The sequence below is a fragment of the Phyllostomus hastatus genome, unplaced genomic scaffold, assembly GCF_019186645.2.
Source record: "Phyllostomus hastatus isolate PE091 unplaced genomic scaffold, TTU_PhHast_1.1 phas_contig_40, whole genome shotgun sequence".
Lineage (NCBI taxonomy): Eukaryota > Metazoa > Chordata > Mammalia > Chiroptera > Phyllostomidae > Phyllostomus > Phyllostomus hastatus.
In genome coordinates this window covers 85,786,963-85,808,365 of record NW_025333872.1, presented here as the reverse complement: position 1 = coordinate 85,808,365, position 21,403 = coordinate 85,786,963, and the positions used below count along the sequence as shown (strand labels likewise).

General features: G+C 37.5%; 1 protein-coding gene across 1 annotated transcript in view; it reads right to left on the bottom strand.

The window, feature by feature from the left end:
• ADGB (androglobin) overlaps positions 1–21,403 on the bottom strand; it is a 120,180-nt gene that overhangs the window by 10,400 nt on the left and 88,377 nt on the right. Inside the window, exons 28-35 of the mRNA XM_045843589.1 lie at positions 20,668–20,855; positions 16,605–16,789; positions 14,783–14,979; positions 11,352–11,463; positions 9,729–9,901; positions 3,958–4,134; positions 3,101–3,209; positions 84–297 (exon numbers count right to left, since the gene is read on the bottom strand). Coding sequence (XP_045699545.1) covers positions 84–297; positions 3,101–3,209; positions 3,958–4,134; positions 9,729–9,901; positions 11,352–11,463; positions 14,783–14,979; positions 16,605–16,789; positions 20,668–20,855 — 1,355 coding nt within the window. The remainder of the gene's footprint in view (positions 1–83; positions 298–3,100; positions 3,210–3,957; positions 4,135–9,728; positions 9,902–11,351; positions 11,464–14,782; positions 14,980–16,604; positions 16,790–20,667; positions 20,856–21,403) is intronic.

Sequence of the window (21,403 nt, the reverse complement as noted above, 5' to 3'; positions counted from 1 at the left end):
TGATGTCACATTTGTTTAAGTTAGTATATTTTCCAGGATTTTTATTTCAAAATATATATTTATCTTACCAACGAGAGGAATACTCACTGATATTTTCCTTCTGCGCGGTCTGCTCATGCTCCTCCTTCCCCTCCAGGGCTCCCCTGCTCTCACTGCTTACTGACTTTTCCAGATCCTTTAACACCTTGGTTATTTGCCACTTCTTCCACAGCATACTTGCTGATTGTTTTATCTCTTTGATGTCTAAAGTCCTAGAACTCTTTGTTTCTGGCACGAGTGAGGAACTTGCAGATGATTCTATCACAACATGGCATGTGCATTACTGAAAAAACTTGCATTCTATGAAATCACATGCAAAAAGCAACAGGGCTACAAGAACACAGATTTGGAGCAAAGACTCGTAAGCTTTGCCACTTCTAACCAGAACACTAGCCAAAATAGTGGTTGGTACCTCAGAAGATGACGCCAATGATCCAGGCACCCAGTGAGTCTAGAAGCTGCCCCAGGATAGGAGAAGGTCACATAAAAATAGAGGCTTTTTGGAGGCAAGACATTACAAGTGGAAAGGGGAGTTCTGAACCACTGGGGCCGCTGTTCGTGTGAACTCTGGAGGAAGTGCTGCTTGCCCCGTGTGCGAATCCTGAACAGACAGCACCCTCCTCTCTGGGGAGCAAGCTCTGAGTGCAGACACTTGTCTAAGATTGTCCTCAAACAAAGCTGAAAAGGCATCTTGCTGATGAAGCAGCAAAGCTGGAAGATTTTTTTCTTTCAGCTTTGATTCTTCAAGCTATGATTCTACTCCCACTATTCCAGACCTCCATGCCTAGAAAGAAATGTAAAACATACACGGTTCCACATCACACAGACATTTCCCCTCTATTTGTCAGTTGCACATGTTCTAATTGGTATTATGCTCTGCTTTGAATAAAATAGGTCAGTGCAACTTTATTCTTATTTTGAGTAAAATAAGAGTATGAAGAAATGTTGAAATAAAAGGGAGATATTCAGCCATCAATGATGGTTCTTTAAAAATATTAAAATTGATGCAACCCTATGGCAAGATGGGTCAGAAGAAATTAAAATGATTTTTCCCCCAGGAATTTTAACTTATATAAAATAAACAGTTTTCTTATAAAACATGACTTACTAACCTTGACATAAGAAGAAATAGAATGGATAAATAATAAGACATATAGGGTACATTTACTGTATGAGTTCAATATATGAAGTTCAAGAACAAGCAAAAATCATTTATGGTGATAGAGGTCAGACTCATAGTTACTTTGAGGAAGGAAATGACTGGGAAGGGAAATGAGGTGTACTCTGGGGATATATTAAGGATATGTTAAGTATTTTATACCATGATCTAGAATTTCTCACATATGTGTAATTTCGTCAAGCTGTAAAATAGAGATTTCTGCCCTTGTTGGATGACAAGGTCAGTCTTCTCTGACCCTGTTGACCACTGGCTCCTGTGCTCGGCTTAGGGAGAATTCCAGTTTTAGCAAAGAATCCAGCTAAACCAGTTTGTTGGAAATCTGCACCCCCCACCTTGATATTCAATCAAGCTTCTCTTTCTCCCATCCTTGATATTCAATCAAGTCCCCCTCCCTTGACCCTTGACACCTAACCAAGTTCCTCTGAGGAATTTTCTCCCCACCCCTTGCTGGGGGTTAACTTGGTCTCTTTCCCAGCTGCAGCCGTCTTGACTCCTGCTGCAATAGTCTCAAGTGAAGTCTTCCTCATCACTTTTAACAAATGTCCAGTGAAATAGTTTTTCTTTTACATATAGCTTACTCCATTTTAAACATAATAGTAAAACCTAGAGCTAAAGGACAAAAACTATATTCTATTCACCTTCATATTTCCTACTATTATTTAATTCTATCAGTTAGAAGAGAAAGTACTTTAGGAGTTAGAAATGGTTCAGTCCCAGTGTTCTCACTACTTCGATGTGTGTGACTTAGGAAGAATAAGGTGACTCTCTGAGCTTTGGTCTCTTTGTCTGTAAAGTAGGAATAGTAACATCTATGACAGAATTGCTGTGGGTTAAAATGAGGTAATAAACATGAAGCATTCTAAATAGGGCTCATCCCAGGAGAACAGGATTAGGGTGATATTTATTGTTTAGATTGTTTATAATGAAAAGTTTTGGGATGTTATTTTTATAATAATTATTGAGTGATTCCCTCGAAGCTGTGAAAGGAGAAAAGCATGTTTTGGGATGTGCGTGTCTTCAGCCTCTGCAGACAGCCCAGGGTGGGGACAGGTGCAGGCGCCTGAGTATCGGCGAGAAGACCTTGGGAGGAGGAGAGCTCTGACTGTGTGCTGGGCGTGTTCCTGGCTATCTTGTGAATTTAGCAAATTAACAGGAAAATTACTCTGGGCCTTTGTCCTTCCTTACTGGTGAGTTGAAAACAATATTAAATGTCCATGGGTTGATGTGAATATAAAATAAAATAATTAGTATTTCACAGTTCCAGGCCCAAGGCAATCACTCCATAAATGCAGTTAATTTTATTCCTATGATTCTTATTTTTTAAAATCCTCATCTGAGGATACGGTTATTGATTTCCAGGGAGGGAGGAATATGGATGTGAGAAAGAAACATCAATCGGCGGCCTCCTGTACGCACCCCCACCGGGGACGGAACCCTCAGCCTAGGAATGTGCTCTGGCCTGGGATGGAAACTGCAACCACCTGGTGTTCGGGACAACACTTCAACCAGCTGAGCCAAGGCTATTACTGTGGTTCCTGTTGCCGTTATGCATTTTTATGGTTATCAGAAAGGTGCCAGATCTATGGTAGGGAGTCTGCCTTCAAGTCACATGCTGCTACCTTCTAGGCAGGTCACACCCTTATTTCTGGTATCTTCTCTTCTTACATGGGGGAAGTCACATCTAACTGAAAGAAGTAAGCCTATGCTTGATTCAAAAAAAATCAGGATCTATTTTTTATAGGATTGTATGAGACTTTTTACAATCCTAGGAAAATAGATTCTAAAATGTTTTCTTTTTACCAATGTGACGGGCTGACTATCTTTCAGGAGGTGCAGTTAGCAGCTCTGCGCTCGGAGGCAGCCAGGGCAGGATGCACCAACCTTCTTCCTCGGTTCTTGATTGGCTCTCCGACACCTGCGTCAGCACGCTCTGGGCATCGGGTGTTTTCTTAATGAACCGGCTGAGGTAATGCAGACGGGCCTGAGAAGCCTGAGGAACAAACATTGTCAAGTAATAGTATAGGCAACATCTTAATAGTACAAAAGAAAAAAAGGGGGGAAAACCCACAGGAAAATGTGAATAAATAAAGCAGATTGAATCAGGTCAGGTCCTATTAATTATCAAGTAAACTCAAATCCTGGATCATCCATGTTTTTGGCTGTTATTTCTGAGAACTTGAAGAAGTGGTCCTAAATTTAATGCACATTGATCCAGTGTCTCCTGAGCCTTTTTCGTCTGCCTCAGTCACCCTAAGTTGGGACATGAAACACATATAAATAACAGTGTTTTGCTATGGCAACAACTCATTTAAAATACAGGGCAAGGGAGACAAGGTGTAGTGCACGAGTGTATACCGCCAGGGAGAGCACACTCTGCTCATCTGTCTAAGGATGTTCGAAGTGCATGAAAGCGCGTACGAAGCAGTGCTGGGCTTTCTGACTTGCGAGTGGCAAGAACAGACAGTGTGAGCCCAGGCTACGTAAAAGAAAGAGGTGACCCACAGTTGGGTCAATAAGCAGCACCACTGTGTGCTTTGCTTTTGCAAGCCATCAGGGCATCATGAGGGTGACATTTCACATTGTATCCAATGTGGCCTTAACACGGAGTCAGTCGGTGACTGAGAAAGCTCCAGATACCATCCCTAGAGGAAAGACTGTGTGGTTTCACCCACGTGGCTCTTCCTTCCGGCCACACCTGGGAGTGAAAGGACAAGAATAGCTTTTCCAACTCAAGCAACCTTGATTGCTCGTCCCGGCTCAGCCATCTCCCAGGCTTGCTTCATGGCTCGGATCTCGTCTGCCCGTTCTGTATCTTTTTTGACTTCAAGAAAGTCTGCTTCATTGTATTCTGTGACCAGCCTCAAAGTCCAGTAGGGTTTATTTGGGTCTTCTTGTTGGGAGTGAACGGCGGACATCTGATAAAACAAAAAGCAACCTTTGGGTCAGAAGCTTTCCTCCTTTCCAAGGGGTTCAGATTTTATCCTGTGAGCCATCCTTTCCCTCCCTATCAAGGAGTTACCCGGAAGAAATAAAAACATTTTTTCACAAAAAGACCTGGATAAGAACACTCATATGTCCTTGTCCAAAATAGCAAAAAAAGGAGGAAATAATATAAATGTCTATCACTTGATAAACAAATTTTAATGTGTCATATTATCAAATACTATAATACTTAACATTAAAAAGTAATCAAGTACTGATGTACACTACAGTGCAACTGAGTTATACAGACAGTGTAGTAAGATAAAGTTGAACACAAAAAAATGCTTCTTGTATGATTCATTTGTACGATGTTACAGAACAGGCAGAACTATCTCCTGGGGGCGAGGTGTGGGGAGGACAGAATCCAGTGTAAAGAGGTTTGAATGGCTTTCTAAACTTATGGAATTAGTCTGTAATCAATATCTTGATGGAGATGTGGGTTACATGGTAAACGCATTTTTCAAAATGCATTCAATTATACATTTAATATTGTTTCACTCTATGTAAAATGACTTAAAAACTGTAAACAAAAAAATTCTAAGTCACTGTTAGGCTAACAGCATCTCTTCAGAAAAATGAGGGCTGGAATATGTGATCATTTCCAAGTCTGGGTATTTTACTTGATACACATTCATTATACAATTTAGCATTTTGATGTTTTGTAAGGTCACTTTCATGGACCTCAGGCTGGGAGAACACTGACACAGGACTTGAAAGTGTCCAGGTAAGTAAGGCTCAACTGTGGCTGTCTGGTCGGGAGAGAGGCTTGAATCCGATGTGGTTCTTCAGCACTTTTGATAAGAGTGAGACAAGGTCAATTATCCATGATTATTCATAATACAGGTGGGGCAGTGGGGGTGGGAGGTGGCACTGAATAAATTTTTCACATGCAGTTTAGTTTTAACGCTACCAAAAAGACCTCTTTGCTCTCTGTAATATTCCCCCAATGGTCTCATGAAAACTTAAATCCAAAATTGGAAATTCTTTTATTTCTTCCTTTTAAAACACAATATATAAGCTTTTGCCATCTTTTGTATAGCTGGATAAATAAGTTTATCAAAAACTCTCTTCTGGGATCACGTTTTGATCAGGGAGAAGAGCTCTATGAAGGACTAAGGGAAGGCCACCTATCTTATGAGAATTTATGCATTGAGTTAAGCAATTTGTTTTAAATTGCAATAGTTTACTTTTGTTAACAATAGGGCTGTCTTCTCAATGAATTCAAATGACTTATTTTATAGCAGTGAATGAAAAACTAGAGCTATATCTTGGAAAGTTAACACACGGTATTATCCCGAAGTTTCAAGGGGAAGAAGTGGTTGATGGGAACTTCACCGATGTTTCAGAACCACACAATGTAGAAACAAGCAAATTCTGAATAGAAAACTATCTGACTTTTCATGTTTTGAATGCAATTGTCCTTTGATAGACAAAATTCCATTTTTCCACATCTGTTTAGATGATATTACAGGAAAAGGCAGCATTTGGATTGTAGAATGTGGCTAATGAAAACACAAGTAATGTAAATTTAAGAAGAAAGTAGCTTTTTCATATGAAATAAAATTAATGGTCACATAAATTCAACATGATTATAATGACTAAAGCAAAAATACAAAGTATAATATGTTAGTTTTCAGTTTCCTATTCGGATCATAGATTAATAAATATTAAATCATCAAGCAATATAATACCAACATCTACTAATACCAACTAGCAAACTATTAAGATTACTAAAGCTCAGTTAATTATTAGTGCCATAAACACCTAACTTCCATATGAAGGTGGGAGCCAAGAATATAATTTGTGCTGTGCAAACTGGTCCAAGTGCTGGCTTTTCCCGGTTCCTCAAAATTCATGAGTATTTCAATGTTAACTCATGCTGAATCCCATAATTTCTTATTAGAGTTGGTGGATATTTTGAAAAGACATTCATTTTTGAGATGATATGCATACATCCATCAGAATTTTGAAAAGAATAGGAAACTGTCATGCATATTGGGTTTTAGTTTTATCCAATCATCCATAATTTGCAGAATTGTTCTTTTTCCTGGCTTAATATTTTTGCAAGTCTTTTCATTTTTTCTTCATTTCTTTCTACATACTCCAACATTTCAACAGCAGCTGATCCAGCTTATCATCTCCACTTTCATCTACAGATAGGTTTTCGACATCACGAGATTGAATTTGAAATAGTTATCAGTCTATTTCTGTATTTGTGGTAATGTTGATAACATTAGACAGTTCGGTTTGCAGGCTTGTGTATATCGTGGTGTTTCTTATGCTGCTCTTGCAACGTTGAATGCTGAGGAATACAATGTGCTGTAACGGGATGTCTGGCCAAAGACACTTAAGTCATGTATTGCTAAGGCTGAGCAGTTATCCAGAAGCATTCTTGATCCTGGGGAAGATTGTTTCCTAAACGCAACTTCTGCAAAGTAGCCTGGTGCAGCAGATGTGACTCCAGTGGCCTGCCATGTTTCATACCAGCAACCTCTCACATGGTAAGAGCTGGTTCCAGGAAAATGACCACAGTTCCTGTGCACAAAAGCTGTGGACATTACCCCTCTGTTCACCGTAGTACTTACTTACTGCAGCTACCCTAGGACTTACGAGATTTCTTCTGTTTTAATAATTGCTGTGTATGCCATTCTACCCTTCAGAGTATTTCCCCATGTGGGACTGCCATAAAAGGCGTGGCTCCAACTCACTCGGACTGTTCCAGTATGGCATTCTGTGAAAATGTCTCAGATCCTAATTTTCTATGAAGTTCCTCATATGTCTCAAGAGCATGTGAAGCACTCGCAGCACAAGAGCTAATGTGGCACCTGTGCTCACACCACAAATGCAATGAAAGAGCCGACGAACTGGCTTCTGAGTAAGTCAAGTCCCTTCCACTGTGACTGAAGAGCAAGCACCCCCTGTTCCCACACCATCAATTGTTCAAATTAGGATTCCTCTCCGTCTCACTGGATTCACACAGCCAATTAAGGCCAAAGTCTCTCTAGCTGCTGTCTGAAGAGCGTCATCCTTAATTTGTCTCATTCGTAGTAAGTATGGAATAATTCTTTCCTTGGCAGTCACTCCTTTTCCCCCAGGAAATTCAGAAAGATGAAAAGTCAGTTTTTCAAGCCCATTAATGCAGAGCTTGGAGTTAGTTGTTCTTAATGCTTGGACTAACGCCCACGTGCTGCCATCAGCTCTCAGCCCTGCAATCTTCTCTGGTTAAGGAGATAAATGCTCCTTCTCCTCCGTGTTCCTGCCTTTGCTCGTAGCCTACTCAGCCTCATTGCCACTTCCTGTTCTGTCTGGCTCTTCTGCCTGATTCATACTTTCACGTGGAGGAGAGGCCACCAACACCACCGGCTGCTGAAGCTTCTACACCTTCAGTGGGATGAGAGAGGCAGCAGTACTTTGTTTAACAGAAACGAGAGCAGCCTCAGATGCCTCACCAGGACTTGCTGGCTTGTCTTTGGTACATGAAGAAGATTCTGGGCCGAACTTCGTATCAGTCAGGATGTCTGTGTCAGCAGAACTGCATTTCCCTCCAGTGTTTTTCTGTTCCATTTCTCACTTGTTCTGGAAATGTGTGTATTCTTTTTTCTATTGAGACATTTTATCCTCACAGGGAAGTATGAATTAATATGATTTAGTAAAGTGTAAAATGACTCCCCAAATGTTGTGGTTCAACTGTGTGTGTAATGACAAGAGGCTTTGTTTGCCTCATCTTCTTTGTCTATGACGTGACTCCTCTGTCCCGGAGACCTCTTTTCTTCCGATTTAACACCACATTGTTTCGGAGAGGTGATGGTCTGTTGAACTATTTTCTGTTTTAACAGCCACTATTTGATTTTAATATTTGGGAACCAAACGTAAGTTGAGCTAAACAGGAAGTCATTTTATTCTGGTTGCCAAAAAGGCCTGTGAAACAAAAGTCCCAGTGCTTTTAAAATAGGACATGAATGCTCACTTTCCGAGTCTCATGGGGGCAGAAGGGCTAGGTTTCAAATTTCCAGCGTGTAAACCAAAGTTGCCTGGAGAGTTCCGATGCTACTTCAAGTTCGTGCTTCAGTTTGGGTCTATTTGCATATTGCTCATATGAAATCCTCCTTGTAGACGCAGGTGACTTGTCATCCAATGATGCTTAGGGGAGCCCAGGAAAAGCAGCTGCTTGCTTCTCTGCTTCTCCAAAAGACTTTTGTGTTAAGGGAAGCAGGTTGCCACCCCTTCGGTGGCAGTGGTGACTTGCCTGTCCCCAGCATCAACGTGGACTGTGGGTGACCTGCATCCAACACACAAGCAGTAGCCTGAGAGCACCCCCCTGCAGATCCTCCTGCCCCCCTGTGGAAGTCAGAGTTACTCCTCAGTGTTGCCAAGGGTAGACTCCAACAGTGAAGAAATTAGATCTTGGGAATGCAAGTCGACAGGTTTTCCTATTACTGGAGTCTGGGGCAACTGAGTCATTCACCTCCTCATTTGTTCGTTTTTCTTTAGTGTCTATTTTACTAGTGGTACCAACACCCTATTCAGTTAATGCAGCTAAAAACCTGGGAGAGAGCCTTTACTTCTTTCTCCTCACTCCTCATCATCCACTTTGGATTAATAACTACATATACCTTTTGTTTCCTAAAGAACTATTTGTCCTCGTCTTCCTTTCTTTTGACCTGGACCTGGTACAGCTATACTCTCTTACCTGGGCTACTGCAGTACCTTTTAGAATGGTTGCCCCATCTCTGTTCTTTTCCCATTTACATTCATACCCTGACAAGTCACCGAGGTATCTGCAATGCAAATCTGATCATGGCAGTACCCTTCTAAAGCCCCTGACCTCCCAGCCCTGCTTAGCTTTAGCTTAAAGCAGTGATCACAAATGATGGAAAGAAATCTTCCTCATAGGTAATTTTTTTTAGTTCAATATTTTCAAATAATTTGAATTTTAAAAGCTTTATGCCTGTGCTTGCACTCCTCAAATTTGCCACCCACACCTTTTTTTTTTTACCCCTCATCATTATAATTATCTAACTGGCCTGGAAGGGATTTGGATTCAGGATCCCTGGGATGCACATGGAGTCGCAGCTTTTAATGAAGCATAAAAGCTCCCCTCCACCCGATACTTACCCCAACCAGCCTCATATCCCATGCTTTAAGGATTAAAAAAGACCAACAGATAATTGTGTCGAATTTTGCCTCAGCATGCCTTTGTTCATTGACTCAGGTCAAGATTCCACTCCTCTAGGAAGAAGCCAGAATAGGTACCTATTCTTTCTACCACTGCACACTCAACCTCTAACACTAAAACCGCTTACCTCCAGCTTCCTCCACTGCACTGTGATCTGTTTTGAGAGTAGGATCTGTGTAATATGAATATTAGAAACTCAAATCCCCCGAACAGTGTCTTTCATGTTAAAAGTTAAATTAATGCTTTCTGACACTAAGTTAGGGAAGGCTGCTTGCAGAGAGATGGGCAAGTAGGGACCCAAGGAACCTAAATGTATTAAGTGGTTCCAGTAAGAAGAAGTTCTACACCCACCTGGGGCTCAAAGCGAGGTGCTTGTTTGTCTTTGGCTGACCTTTCTTTCTCAGAAGACTTTTCTTTGCCTTTCCTCACTGTCTTGGATGTTCCTGCAGATTTTGGCCCCTCACTAACAGTGTGGGAATCTGGGCTTCCCGAGGAAATGGACTCCTCATGCTTCTCTCCATGAGCTAGAGAGACATAGAATGGAAACCAGCGAGTCATGTAACAATAAAATCACGTCATGAAGGTACAAGGGGGGCAATTCAAGAAAAAGTGGTTAGTCTAAGGCATTCAGGTTTTCCCACATTTTTTTAAACAAGCCAACAAATTGATCTTTTTATAAAAACCTGTGACTTTTCTTTGCAAAATTGAGAAATAATTTACATACCATAAACTCACCATTGATGTGTATAAGTCATTGGGTTCTGGAATATTCTTATGGCTATGCAACCATCATTGCTATCTAATTAGTTTTTGAATGTGGATGTTTTCAGTTCATTTTGTTGCCTAGTTGCCTGGTCTAGCATCTTCAGAACAATATCGAATTGATTCCTCTAAGCTTTAGTATTTATTATTGCCTTTGATCTGTTTGCTTTGACCTAGTTCCTTCCTCCATTTCTACTTTTCTAATTTTTTTAAAGTGGAAGCTTAAATTATGGATTTGAGATCATTCTTCTTTTTAAATATAGGCATTTATAGGAAAAAAAAATCCCTCAGCACTGGTGTGGATTGCATTTCATAAGTTCTGGTATTTTTTTAAATTCATCTCTAAGTATTTTTAAATTGTTCTTTTGGTGCATGTTATTTCATCATGTGGATACAAGTTATTACTCTGTGTGTGTGTGCATGCGTGTGTGTGTGTGTGCTTAAATTTCAGCTTCAAGGGCTTTCTTTAGTATTTCTCATTAGGCAGGATTGCTAGTGACAATTTTTCATTACAAGTCCTCTAGAGGCCATAATATCATTATATACTTCAATTTAAATTCCTAGTTTTATCTAATATAATGCTGAACTCATAGTATGTTCTCATTATCAGATAGTTTAACTGTTGTATCTAAAGCTTTGTAGGGAATCTGCATGTGTTAAGAGCATATATATTAGCAAGATGTAAGACTAGATATGCTACTGATTCAAGAATAATGAAAAATGTCCCTGGCCGGGTGGCTCAGTTCCACGGCCTCAGTGTGTCCTGGCCAGGGATCCAGCCCACAGCCTTCTGGTGTGTGGGACAGCGCTCCAACCAGCTGAGCCACTGGCCAGGGCTGTATGGGTTCTTTATATATTTGGATACTGACTTTTCCTTAGGTATATCATTCACAAACATTTTCTCCCATTTCATGAGTTGCTTTTTCATTTCACTGGTGGTTTCCTTTGCTGTGCAAAAGCTTTTTAGTTCGATGTCATCTCACTTGCTTAGTTTTGCTTTTCCTCTTGGTGTCACATCCAAAAAATGATTGCCGAGACGAAATAATGAGCTTAGTCCCAAGGTCTTCTTCCAGGGGTTTTCTGGCTTCTGGTCTTATGAGAATGCCTTTAATCCATTTTGACTTGGTAATATTTAAATAATTACATGATACATTTATGATTCAATGTTTATATAAAATTCTAAGTACATGAATGATATTCAGGGTGACATACCTTTGATATCACTTTTCTCCAAGTCTTTCAGTGCTTGGACAAACATCTGTTGGCTTTCCGTGAGGGGCCAGCTGTTATACAACACCAGACACTGTATAATGTACTTGTAAACCTGGGAAATAGAGTGCAGTGATTCAGTAAGACCAATACGAATAAACATAGTATTTGCCTAAGAATGTATTATTTTAGGCATATAATAAGTGCATATTTGTTCTGGATCACACAATCATAATTTAATGAGATATTATCAGACGCTCTCTAAAATTCTCTAACACCACAGTCTATAAAAGTTGATCCTCACATCCTCACCAAACCCGGCATGATATATACTGGTATTCATAGTTCTTACATCCATATTTATAAATAAAGTTTATATATTTTACTTTTGTTGCTTTTATCACTTTTGAATTTGAATTAATCTCTGAGAAAACATATGCAAGTTTGCATTATTCTTCTGTTTTCCAGAGCAATTTACCCTTGAAAGTCTGTCCGAGTTAGCATGTAAAGCCAGCTGCTATGGCTTTTTTGGAAAGGTAAGATTTTGATGATCAGTTCAGCTTTCTCTTTTTCTTTATTGTTATTATTACTATTACTATTATCTTCTATTTCCTAGTGAAGCAAATTCATCATTCCTCCCTTTTTCCTAGAAATGCATCACAGTGTTTTAAAGTTTGAAATTCGCCAGCATAGAGTTGTGTATGATACTTTAATTGTTTTAAAAAGCCTGTTGTTTCAAGCTGTTCCTCCAGCCTGCTTGTTTTGGTCTGTGTTTGACGTGCTTGTATTTTACGTCTTAGTTGGTCCTATAAGGAGCATGGTTACTTTATCATTCTTTTTAAAATTGGGATTTATTAATATTTAAAAATTTCATCTCTACATTATTAACATTTTTCTTTTTCTTTGAGTTAATCTTTTGTTCTTCTAATTTTTGTTTCCAAACATAGTTCATTTTTTTTATCATTTGTGCTTTCTCATGACTTAATTTAAAAGTCAGCATTCCATGGATTGTTACCCTACATGTGACTTAAAAATTCGGATTTGAAGTTTTTTTATTGTTTTGAGTTCTTTGTATTTCATAAATTCTTTTCTGTTCCTTTTAACTAAAAATTTATTTAGCATATTTCATTATATGTCTACTTTCATGAGATTTTAAGTTGTTTACTAATTTCTATATCATTGCATTTGGTTCTGATCTATACAACATAGTTTGTTTTTTATTTGAGGCTTCCTGTCTGTGCCATGAGAGGAATATTTCTTCTTTGTTAGGTAAAACATTTATATAAATACCTAAAGGATTAAGCATAAACATTCCTAAATTTTTCAAATCCTAGCAACCATATGTATTTTGTTTCTCACCTTAATCTATCCGTTCTGACAGGTGTGTGTTAAAATCTTCAAGTATTTTTATTTATTTATTTATTTATTTATTTTTATTGTTCAATTAAAGTTGTCTGCATTTTCCCCAGCCCCTCCCCCCAACCCCAGCCAAATCCCCCTCCTCACCTTGTTTCCACCTCCCCCCTTATTTTTGTCCACGTGTCCTTTATAGCAGTTCCTGAAAACCCTTCCCTCCATTATCCCCTCCCCACTCCCCTTTGCTTACTGTCAGATTGTTCTTCCTTTCAGTGTCTCTGGTTATATCTTGCTTGTTTCTTTTTTTTCTTTTGTTGTTTAGGTTCCAGTTAAAGGTGAGATCATATGGTGTTTGTCTTTCACCACCTGGCTTATTTCACTTAGCATAATGCTCTCCAGTTCCATCCATGCTGTAGCAAAGGGTAGGAGCTCCTTCTTTCTCTCTGCTGCACAGAATTCCATTGTGTAAATGTACCATCATTTTTTGATCCACTCATTTACTGATGGGCACTTAGGTTACTTCCAGAACTTGGCTATTGTAAAGTGTGCTGCTATGAACATCGGAGTGAATAGGTTCTTTTGGATTGGTGTTTCAGGGTTATTAGGATATAGTCCCAGCAGTGGAATTGCTGGGTCAAAAGGCAGTTCCATTTTTAGTTTTCTGAGGAAATTCCATACTGTTCTCTACTGTGGCTGTGCCAGTCTGCATTCCCACCAACAGTATATTAGGGTTCCCTTTTCTCCACATCCTCTCCAACACTTATTTGTTGATTTATTTATTTGGCCATTCTCACCAGTGTGAAGTGGTATCTCAATGTGGTTTTAATTTGCATCTCTCTGATGGCTAGTGATGCTGAGCATCCTTTCATATGTCTCTGGGGCCCCTGTATGTCCTCCTTGGAGACGTGTCTGCTTAGGTCATTTGCCCATTTTTTAATTGAATTATTTGTCTTCTTGGTATGGAGTCATGAGAGTTCTTTATATATTTTGGAGGTCAAAACCTTGTCTGAAGTATCATTGGCAAGTATGTTTTCCCATATAGTTGGTTCTCTTTTCTTTATAATGCTGCTTTCTTTAGCCATGCAGAAGCATTTTCATTTGATGAGGTCCTATTTGTTTATTCTTTCCTTTATGTCCCTTGCTTTAGGGGGCATATCAGTGAAGATGTTGCTTCATGGAATGTCTGAGGTTTTCCTGCCAATGTTTTCCTCTAGAACTTTTATGTTTTCACAACTAATTTTTAACTTATTAATTTTTCTCTGTAGTTTTAATAGTTTTTGCTTTTTATTCATTGATTCTTGACAGTTAGATGTTTATATGTTTATTAGGAACATATTTACTTGTTTTATTCTTCATTTTATTTTTATGTAATATCTCATGAATTCTATGTATTGAGATATTAAAATATTATCATAGCTCTGTTTTGGTTCAACTTTAAATTTTCTGTGGATCTTAATTTTATAAAACTTTGAAATTGTATTTTTAGCTGATTGAAAATACATTTGTATTTATTGTATTACTGTCAGATTAGGATTCATTTCTGGCATTTTATTTTCTTAATTTCTTATTTATTTTTCAATAAGAAAATTAAGGTCCTCTTTTCTTTTGTGGCTTTAAAGTACATGCATGTTTTATTCATCTAACTTAAGCTATACAAGTAAGTTTTTATTAATATGTGGCCCTTTTCAAAGTTATGTGTCATTTAACATAAGAAAATCACCTATGTAATGTAAGATAATTACATTTACATTACAGAGTCAGTGTACAGATTGAGTTTGCCACATATCTTAAAATTTTTGGAATAGAGAAACTGTTTAATAATGTCCAGTTCCTCAATTCTGGTTATGTGTTGAATGTGCTGCTTGTATAGAGAAGTATACAGGGGTGGGCAAAGTAGGTTTACAGTTGCTAGTATGGTAAAAGACATGCAGGCTGTGATTATTACAATAACTTTGTTAACTCAATTCTTGTGTACTCACAACTGCCCACTCCCGTATGTTGGCATTGTTTAGGAAGAGAATTTGTGTGAGATTTTTAGAAGTAGCAGCATTAAATAATCCTTTTAAATGTAAATATACCTGCAGAGGTGTGCTAGCATTTTCTTCTATAGTGGCAGGGGTAGTTTCCTCTTCCAAAATTAGCTGACCACTGTCTACTAGTGCACTTCCAGGTCTGCCCTTATTGGATTTCTGACTTCCCTGGACAGATTTCTTCTTGGTAAATGACTCCTGCTCTTTCTTGGTTGGAACATGAATTGAAAGTATTTGCTTGCTGGCTGTACAGGAAAATATATACTTAAGTTAAAATGTGTGAAATGTGTAATCATTACTGATGGTGTTATTTAGTTCTATACCATCAGAAGATACCCAAAAGGACAAGTCCATTTGTTTTGTTTTAATGAGGTAAAAAACAACACCACTAGCTTCTTGGCAATATTCTGGTTTTAAAGAAACTTATAATGGTACTATTTTAATATTTAAAAATTGTTATGCAAATATATCCAGAAGAAATTTTGAAAGGTTAAAAGAATCCTGCAGATTCATTTAAAATACTAGATAAAACTGTCAGTTTTAAGTATAAATATATATAGTAAAAATAAAAAATAACCATTGAAATTATTAAAAAGCTAATCAAAACCAAGAAAAATTTATCTCCTGAAAACATCAGACTTAGTTTTGAAATCAAAGCTAATAAACTTTAAAAAACCAAATGACTTCTATAGCATTTAAATGGCTTCCAAATTACAAAGTTTCCAAGTTAACGTCAAGAAATTGTCATAATTCTAACTACAGAAGCTGTAAAGAGTGGTGTTTGGTGCACACACAGGGAAAAAAATAGAGACCCATCCATCCAACAAATTATACAAAATAGTATATTCTAATCATTGGAATATATTAAAACATTATAAATTGATATGTTTTACCCCAGGAATGATTTCAAATTAAAAATTAATGTATAAAATTTAAAAGGATACAATTTGAAAATTTCTATAAACCACAACAAGTAATTAAGAAAGTTCTAAACCCATTACATATTAAAATTCTTAGCTACCACTACAATTTTTTTTCTTAACTTTTACAAAGGGCAATTATTAGACATGAACAGCAAACATAATACAAAATTGTACATGCGTTAAGCCTTCCAATTTAAGAAAAGGAAGTATATCAACATCACTCTTATGTTCCTGGTGTAGGAGTCCCATCCAGTGCCACAAACAAGCAAAAATTATAGTTCTAAGAAGAAACACCAATCATCAGAATAGGTAAAATCCCAGTTTTGTTTAAAATGTAAATACAAAAATGGAAAATAGAGGAATAAAAGGTAAAATATTAACAGTACTTTTTCTGAGTAGCATGATTTAAAGGGAATTCATGTTCTCTTGTTTATAATTTTCTATTTTTCCAAATGTTCTACCTTGGGCAATTGTCATTTTTATAGTTGGAACCAAGTTACTAGCGTAACAGAATATATGTCGCAGTATTTCTGTTATCCATAAGTTCAGAAATAATTTTATTTCATTAATTAATTGCTCCTGACTATTACATCGAAAGTAATGACACCGAAGTTTTGTTAATTTTAATAGAGTATTTTCTAAAAAATAATAACTTGGAAATTAAAAAATAAAACATTCTTTCAAGATAATAAAAATATCCTTTTCATTCAGAAATGTAAGAAGTTTCACATAATAAGAAAGTTTTTGAAGTACAACTATAAAAATCTATTGATCTCATGTGACACAGACGTAGTAGTGTTTAAAATATTTTACTATAATATCAAGCTTTACAGATTTAACTGTGTACTTGCTATCTTAGCTTAAAGAAAACATTTTGAAAATCAATTACATGAACATAAATATGTACTTATAAATCTAAATAACCCATTTTAAAAAGTCATACTTACACTGGGAGCTCAGAGCTTTTTCATTCCCCAAGAAGAAAAAGGCTGGGATCAGGGCCTGGCCTTTCCCAGTGGCGCTCACAGCAATTTCTTCATTTTCTAGGACCTGCAGCTTGACAAACACATCCGGCTTGGAGGTGCGCACCTGAATGGTAACAGGATGTTGCAATGCGGCTTTAACTGAATACCTGTAAAGAAAAACGCTCAAGTTTACATGCAAGTATATTGGCCTTCCCAAAATTAATAAAGGAAACTATAATTTGCTGATGTCATAATCTAAAAAGTAAAACCACTTTGTCAAGTCAACTAAAACCTTGGAAATATTAGTGCTATTGCACACTTCGGCAAAGTTCCAAATAAGCTGTGGTAAAATGAAATGATATAGGACATTTATTATCATTCAGTGTCAAACAGAAAATGTAACTTTTTGTTTAGATATGATAAGCACTCACTTAGAAAACTCGACCGACCTGCAAACTACTACCAAGCATACCTGCCCGTTACATTCTGCCCTCTTGCAGGCGGATGGACAGAGACCACAACCAGCAAACACAGTATCCCTCAAAGCTTTACTGTTGAAAATGTTCTCTGTGGTTCGCAAAATACAGAGAAATCCAAAGTGCTACGCATGCCTGCACTGTCAGCCTTACCGTGCCGTGTGGGAACCTCTTGCAAAAAAACTGGAACAAATAGTCTACCTCCATCCCAAATCCTCGCTTAATGCAATTGAAGATATTTTTTTGTTTTGGGTTTCCCCCCCTATTTTTGTTGAACCTTTGTTCAGGCAGTGTCATTTGGACGTTTTCATGGGCCTGCCATATGTCACACCTAGAAATGAATAAATCTTCTCACTACGGCCCAGCCTGCAACTGGGGTCCTCTCCCTTTTGTCTGAATGCAGGACACTTATTGTTCGACAGTTTCCCAAGTCAAATCCCAGGAGTCCCAGTAAACCTAGTCGGTCATTTCTACTGCCTGACTATTTTAAAATCCTTTCTCTTCTATATAGATCCATGTCACTAACTGTTATGGGTTAAATTGTATCCAAAAAACCCTCAAAAACCTACATTGGAATCCTAATCCTCAGTACCTCATAATGTCATCTTTTTATTGGATGCAATGAAGTTTTTTTTAATTCATGCTTTGCAGACATAAGGCTTTAACACAAGTCTATTAATGCTGTTTTTCTTAAAATCTTTCCAAGTGTCTCATGGCCTCTACGGTAAAGTATAAATCTCTCACCTTATGAAGCCTTTAAGAAAGGTATCTGCCAACCTCTCCGGCCTTACCCCTTGCCACAGCAGCCTGGGAGTTCCCTCGGCGAACAAAACTAACGTCTTTAGTTTCTTGAGAAGGTTGTTTGCTTTTTCATTTATGAACTTGCACAGATGCTAGTCAGGCAGTTCCCTCCTCAGCTCCCCCTACTCAGCTTGACCGCTTTAGGCCCAACTTCTATGTGTAACTTAGACATCAGGTTAAATGTCACCTCTGAGTCTGTTCGTGACCGTGCTGAGGCACAGAATGGTTTCCTGTCACAGTGGTCAAAATACTCTATCGCGGTGGTTACTTTCTGTCCGTGCTATGTTTCCTTTCTTCTTTTTCTTGCTTTCTTTCCAATAGGCAATACGTAGATTTTTACAAGAAGCAGACAGATGAAAGAGAACCCTCCACCCTTCAGATTGCCCTTGTTTTGTGCTTTTCTTCAGGATTTTCTCAAAACTTTTACCTGCATGTACAATATTTAAATAAACATAAACATAAGTAAACATTCTGAGGCTATACTGTCTATATTGTTCTAAGATTTAATTTTATGGCTGATTATTTTTATGATAAAAGTGTATTATATTACATTTTATTACATTCAAATGTATTGTTACATTTTATTACATTTTTGTGATAAAATGTATTATGTTAAATTTTATTACATTTTTATAATAAAAATAATCAGCCATAAAATTAAGTTACAGAACTATATACACAGTATATCCCAGAATGTTTACTTATGTTTAATCCCCTAAACAATAAGTGCCAAGGATTAACTCCTTTGAATCATTTATACTTCGTATATAATACTTCCCAGAATGAATATATTGTAAGTAATCTTTAGATCAAACACCAGCAGCATAAATGTTAAATTCTGCTGTTTGTAAACCTCAGAATAATTATTTTTGATCATAGGAACTGGATAGAGAGCTGTTCCAACGCCTCTAATTCCCACCGAACTGCCGCCAGCGCAGGAGAGGCCTCGGCAGGCGGGCCAGGTGGCTCCTGACGCCCTCTGGCTTGCACGGGGCTCGAAGCCAGGTCACAGCACCAAGAACACCTTTTAAAAAGTGTTTTCCAGAACCTACCAATTGACTGTGTTCCTTAGAATAAATGAAAGATATTTTACAGATTAAAAAATTTATTATGATTTTAAAGGAAAAAAGTTTATAAGTATAATAAAGTGAATTATAGGGAAAATCCGCTAGAATACAATAGATAATTATTCATTTATTTTGTCAAAAGACTTTGATTTTCTTTTTGAAAATCAATTTCCCAGTATTTGTGAAGTTTTTAAGGAACATAATCTCTTTCATATAATAAAACCTTAATCAGGAATTTAATATCTACAGTAAAATATACCATCACATCTCTATTAATACCATAGAAAAATAAAAATGTGTAATAATGAGGAATAACCAATAGCCAAGTAAATTATTGTATAGCCATATGAAGGATTACTAAACACTCATAAAAGAACATCTTAATGTCATTGGAAAATATTCATACCATAATACCAAGTAAAAAGGTCAGTTTTAATAATGTTAAACTGAGACTAGAAAAGAACACTATAAAGAACTGCAACAGAATACTAATAATGATTGTTTCTAGGGTGTTTGATTATGGGTTACACTTTTATCTCTTTAATAATATATTTATATATTTTCCAAATTGTCTGTGTAGAATGACATGTATTGACAAGAGATAAGTAGCCTAAGAACTCATTCAATACGAGGCACTGTACTAGTTCCTATACTGATGAGACGTGATTTCTGACTTCAGTATATGTTCATTCTCACAGAGGTTGTTGTGACATTAACTAGCTAAAATTTGATAGCTCATATTTTCAGGAAGAGAAAAGGGCTATAAAGAAATGACCAGAGGCAACTAATTATATTTGGAAGTTTAAGCACAGAGCATTTGACAGCTGAAAATCATCATTAACAGCGATGAATCTTGCCAGGTGGAAAAAAGAAGACAGGCTAGCCCAGGATGAGAGGAGAGGCATGGGCAAAGGGAACTCACACAGCAGAAACATCAGGAGTCGGTGCTTGGTTCCATCCAGAGAGGGCACCTCGTGCTTGGTGGCTGGGGAAGGGTGTTAAATATCATACACCATGCGGTTTGGATCTTATTCTTTAGTCATTGCCAAAGGTTTTAAAGAAGGAAATCACATTTTAAAATGTGTGTTGGAAAGGTAAGTCCTCTAGTAGAGAAAGGGAGAAAGAGAGAGTAAAAAAGAGGGAATACAATGGAGTCATGAATTGCAGAGAGCAGCATTTCTACAGACAAAACATGATGAGGCTCCGAATCAGTGGACAGACATTGAGAATAGACAGGAGGGCATAGACTTAAGAGGCAAGCCTGAAGAGGAATCAAAAGGACTCCTTTTTTTTTAAGTAATAAGAAGGTGGAGTCCATCCTGAGGCTTTTCACGGTAAGGATTTAGATACGCATGGACAGAAGTTTAGTTGGCAGATAAGGAGAAACCCACTAGTAAAAGAAGCAGCAGAACAAGGAGGAAGTACTGAGAAGACTGTTAATGCAGGATGCTTAATAAAAGTCAAATGATACTAAGATCGTATCCATCACCATTATATGCAACCACAGGAGTCTGATATCTTGTATAACATCTGTATAGTCAAACTACTATATAAATTGTTTCCAAGAGAGTTTAAAAATTGAAATTCCAAATGACTCAGGATTTCACTACTAAATTTATTTTTAATGATATTAATACGTAAAAATGCAATAATAATAATATTTTAAAAAGAACGATTCCCCCTTCTCTCATGTATTTATACCTGAATAAAATTTTCTTGTCATTGGGTATATAGTAATCTCTGATTTCTTTCATAGCAAAGGCATTGCTTGGAAAATCTCGAGAGAGGCCTGGGAGTGGATTATAAGAACCGATGAGACGCAGTTTCCATCGTGAGGATGATACATATGAGTCACCAGTATATGCTTCAGCCACAAATGTGTATCCTTTCTATAAGAAAACAGAGTTACATGGAACTTAGTTACATTGTCACTAGTCTCCTCAATGTACAACACGAGGTTTTTCAGTACTAACACACTTTATTACCTTGATATACATCAAGATCTCAAGACCTTTCGACAAACATCAAACCACTAGCATTATTTTTTGTTACCACTCTTAGAAAGAGCCATCTTACAAGTTTTCAGAGAAAAAGAAGAACTCAACAGTTGGATGTGTGTGGTCCCCTAGCTCTAAGAGAGCTTGATAGCTTCCTACTTGATATTCCTGTCTTCTCAGAATAACTTTTCTAAATACGAGATGAGAAAAGCAGAAAAGTGTGTAACAATGTGTTTCTTTTGGGATGACCATTAGCAGGTAAAGCTATCAAATCACAGCAGATCTGGTTCCACAAGAAACTCAGTTGGGAGTTTGGAGATGAGCTCTTTAGGTTGGAGAAAAGAAACAGTTAAGGAACCAGGAAGGTGATAACATCACAGTGGGTTATAACTTGGTTCAACGTAATTGGCTATCTGGCCGAAGAGGAGGTGAAGCAAGAG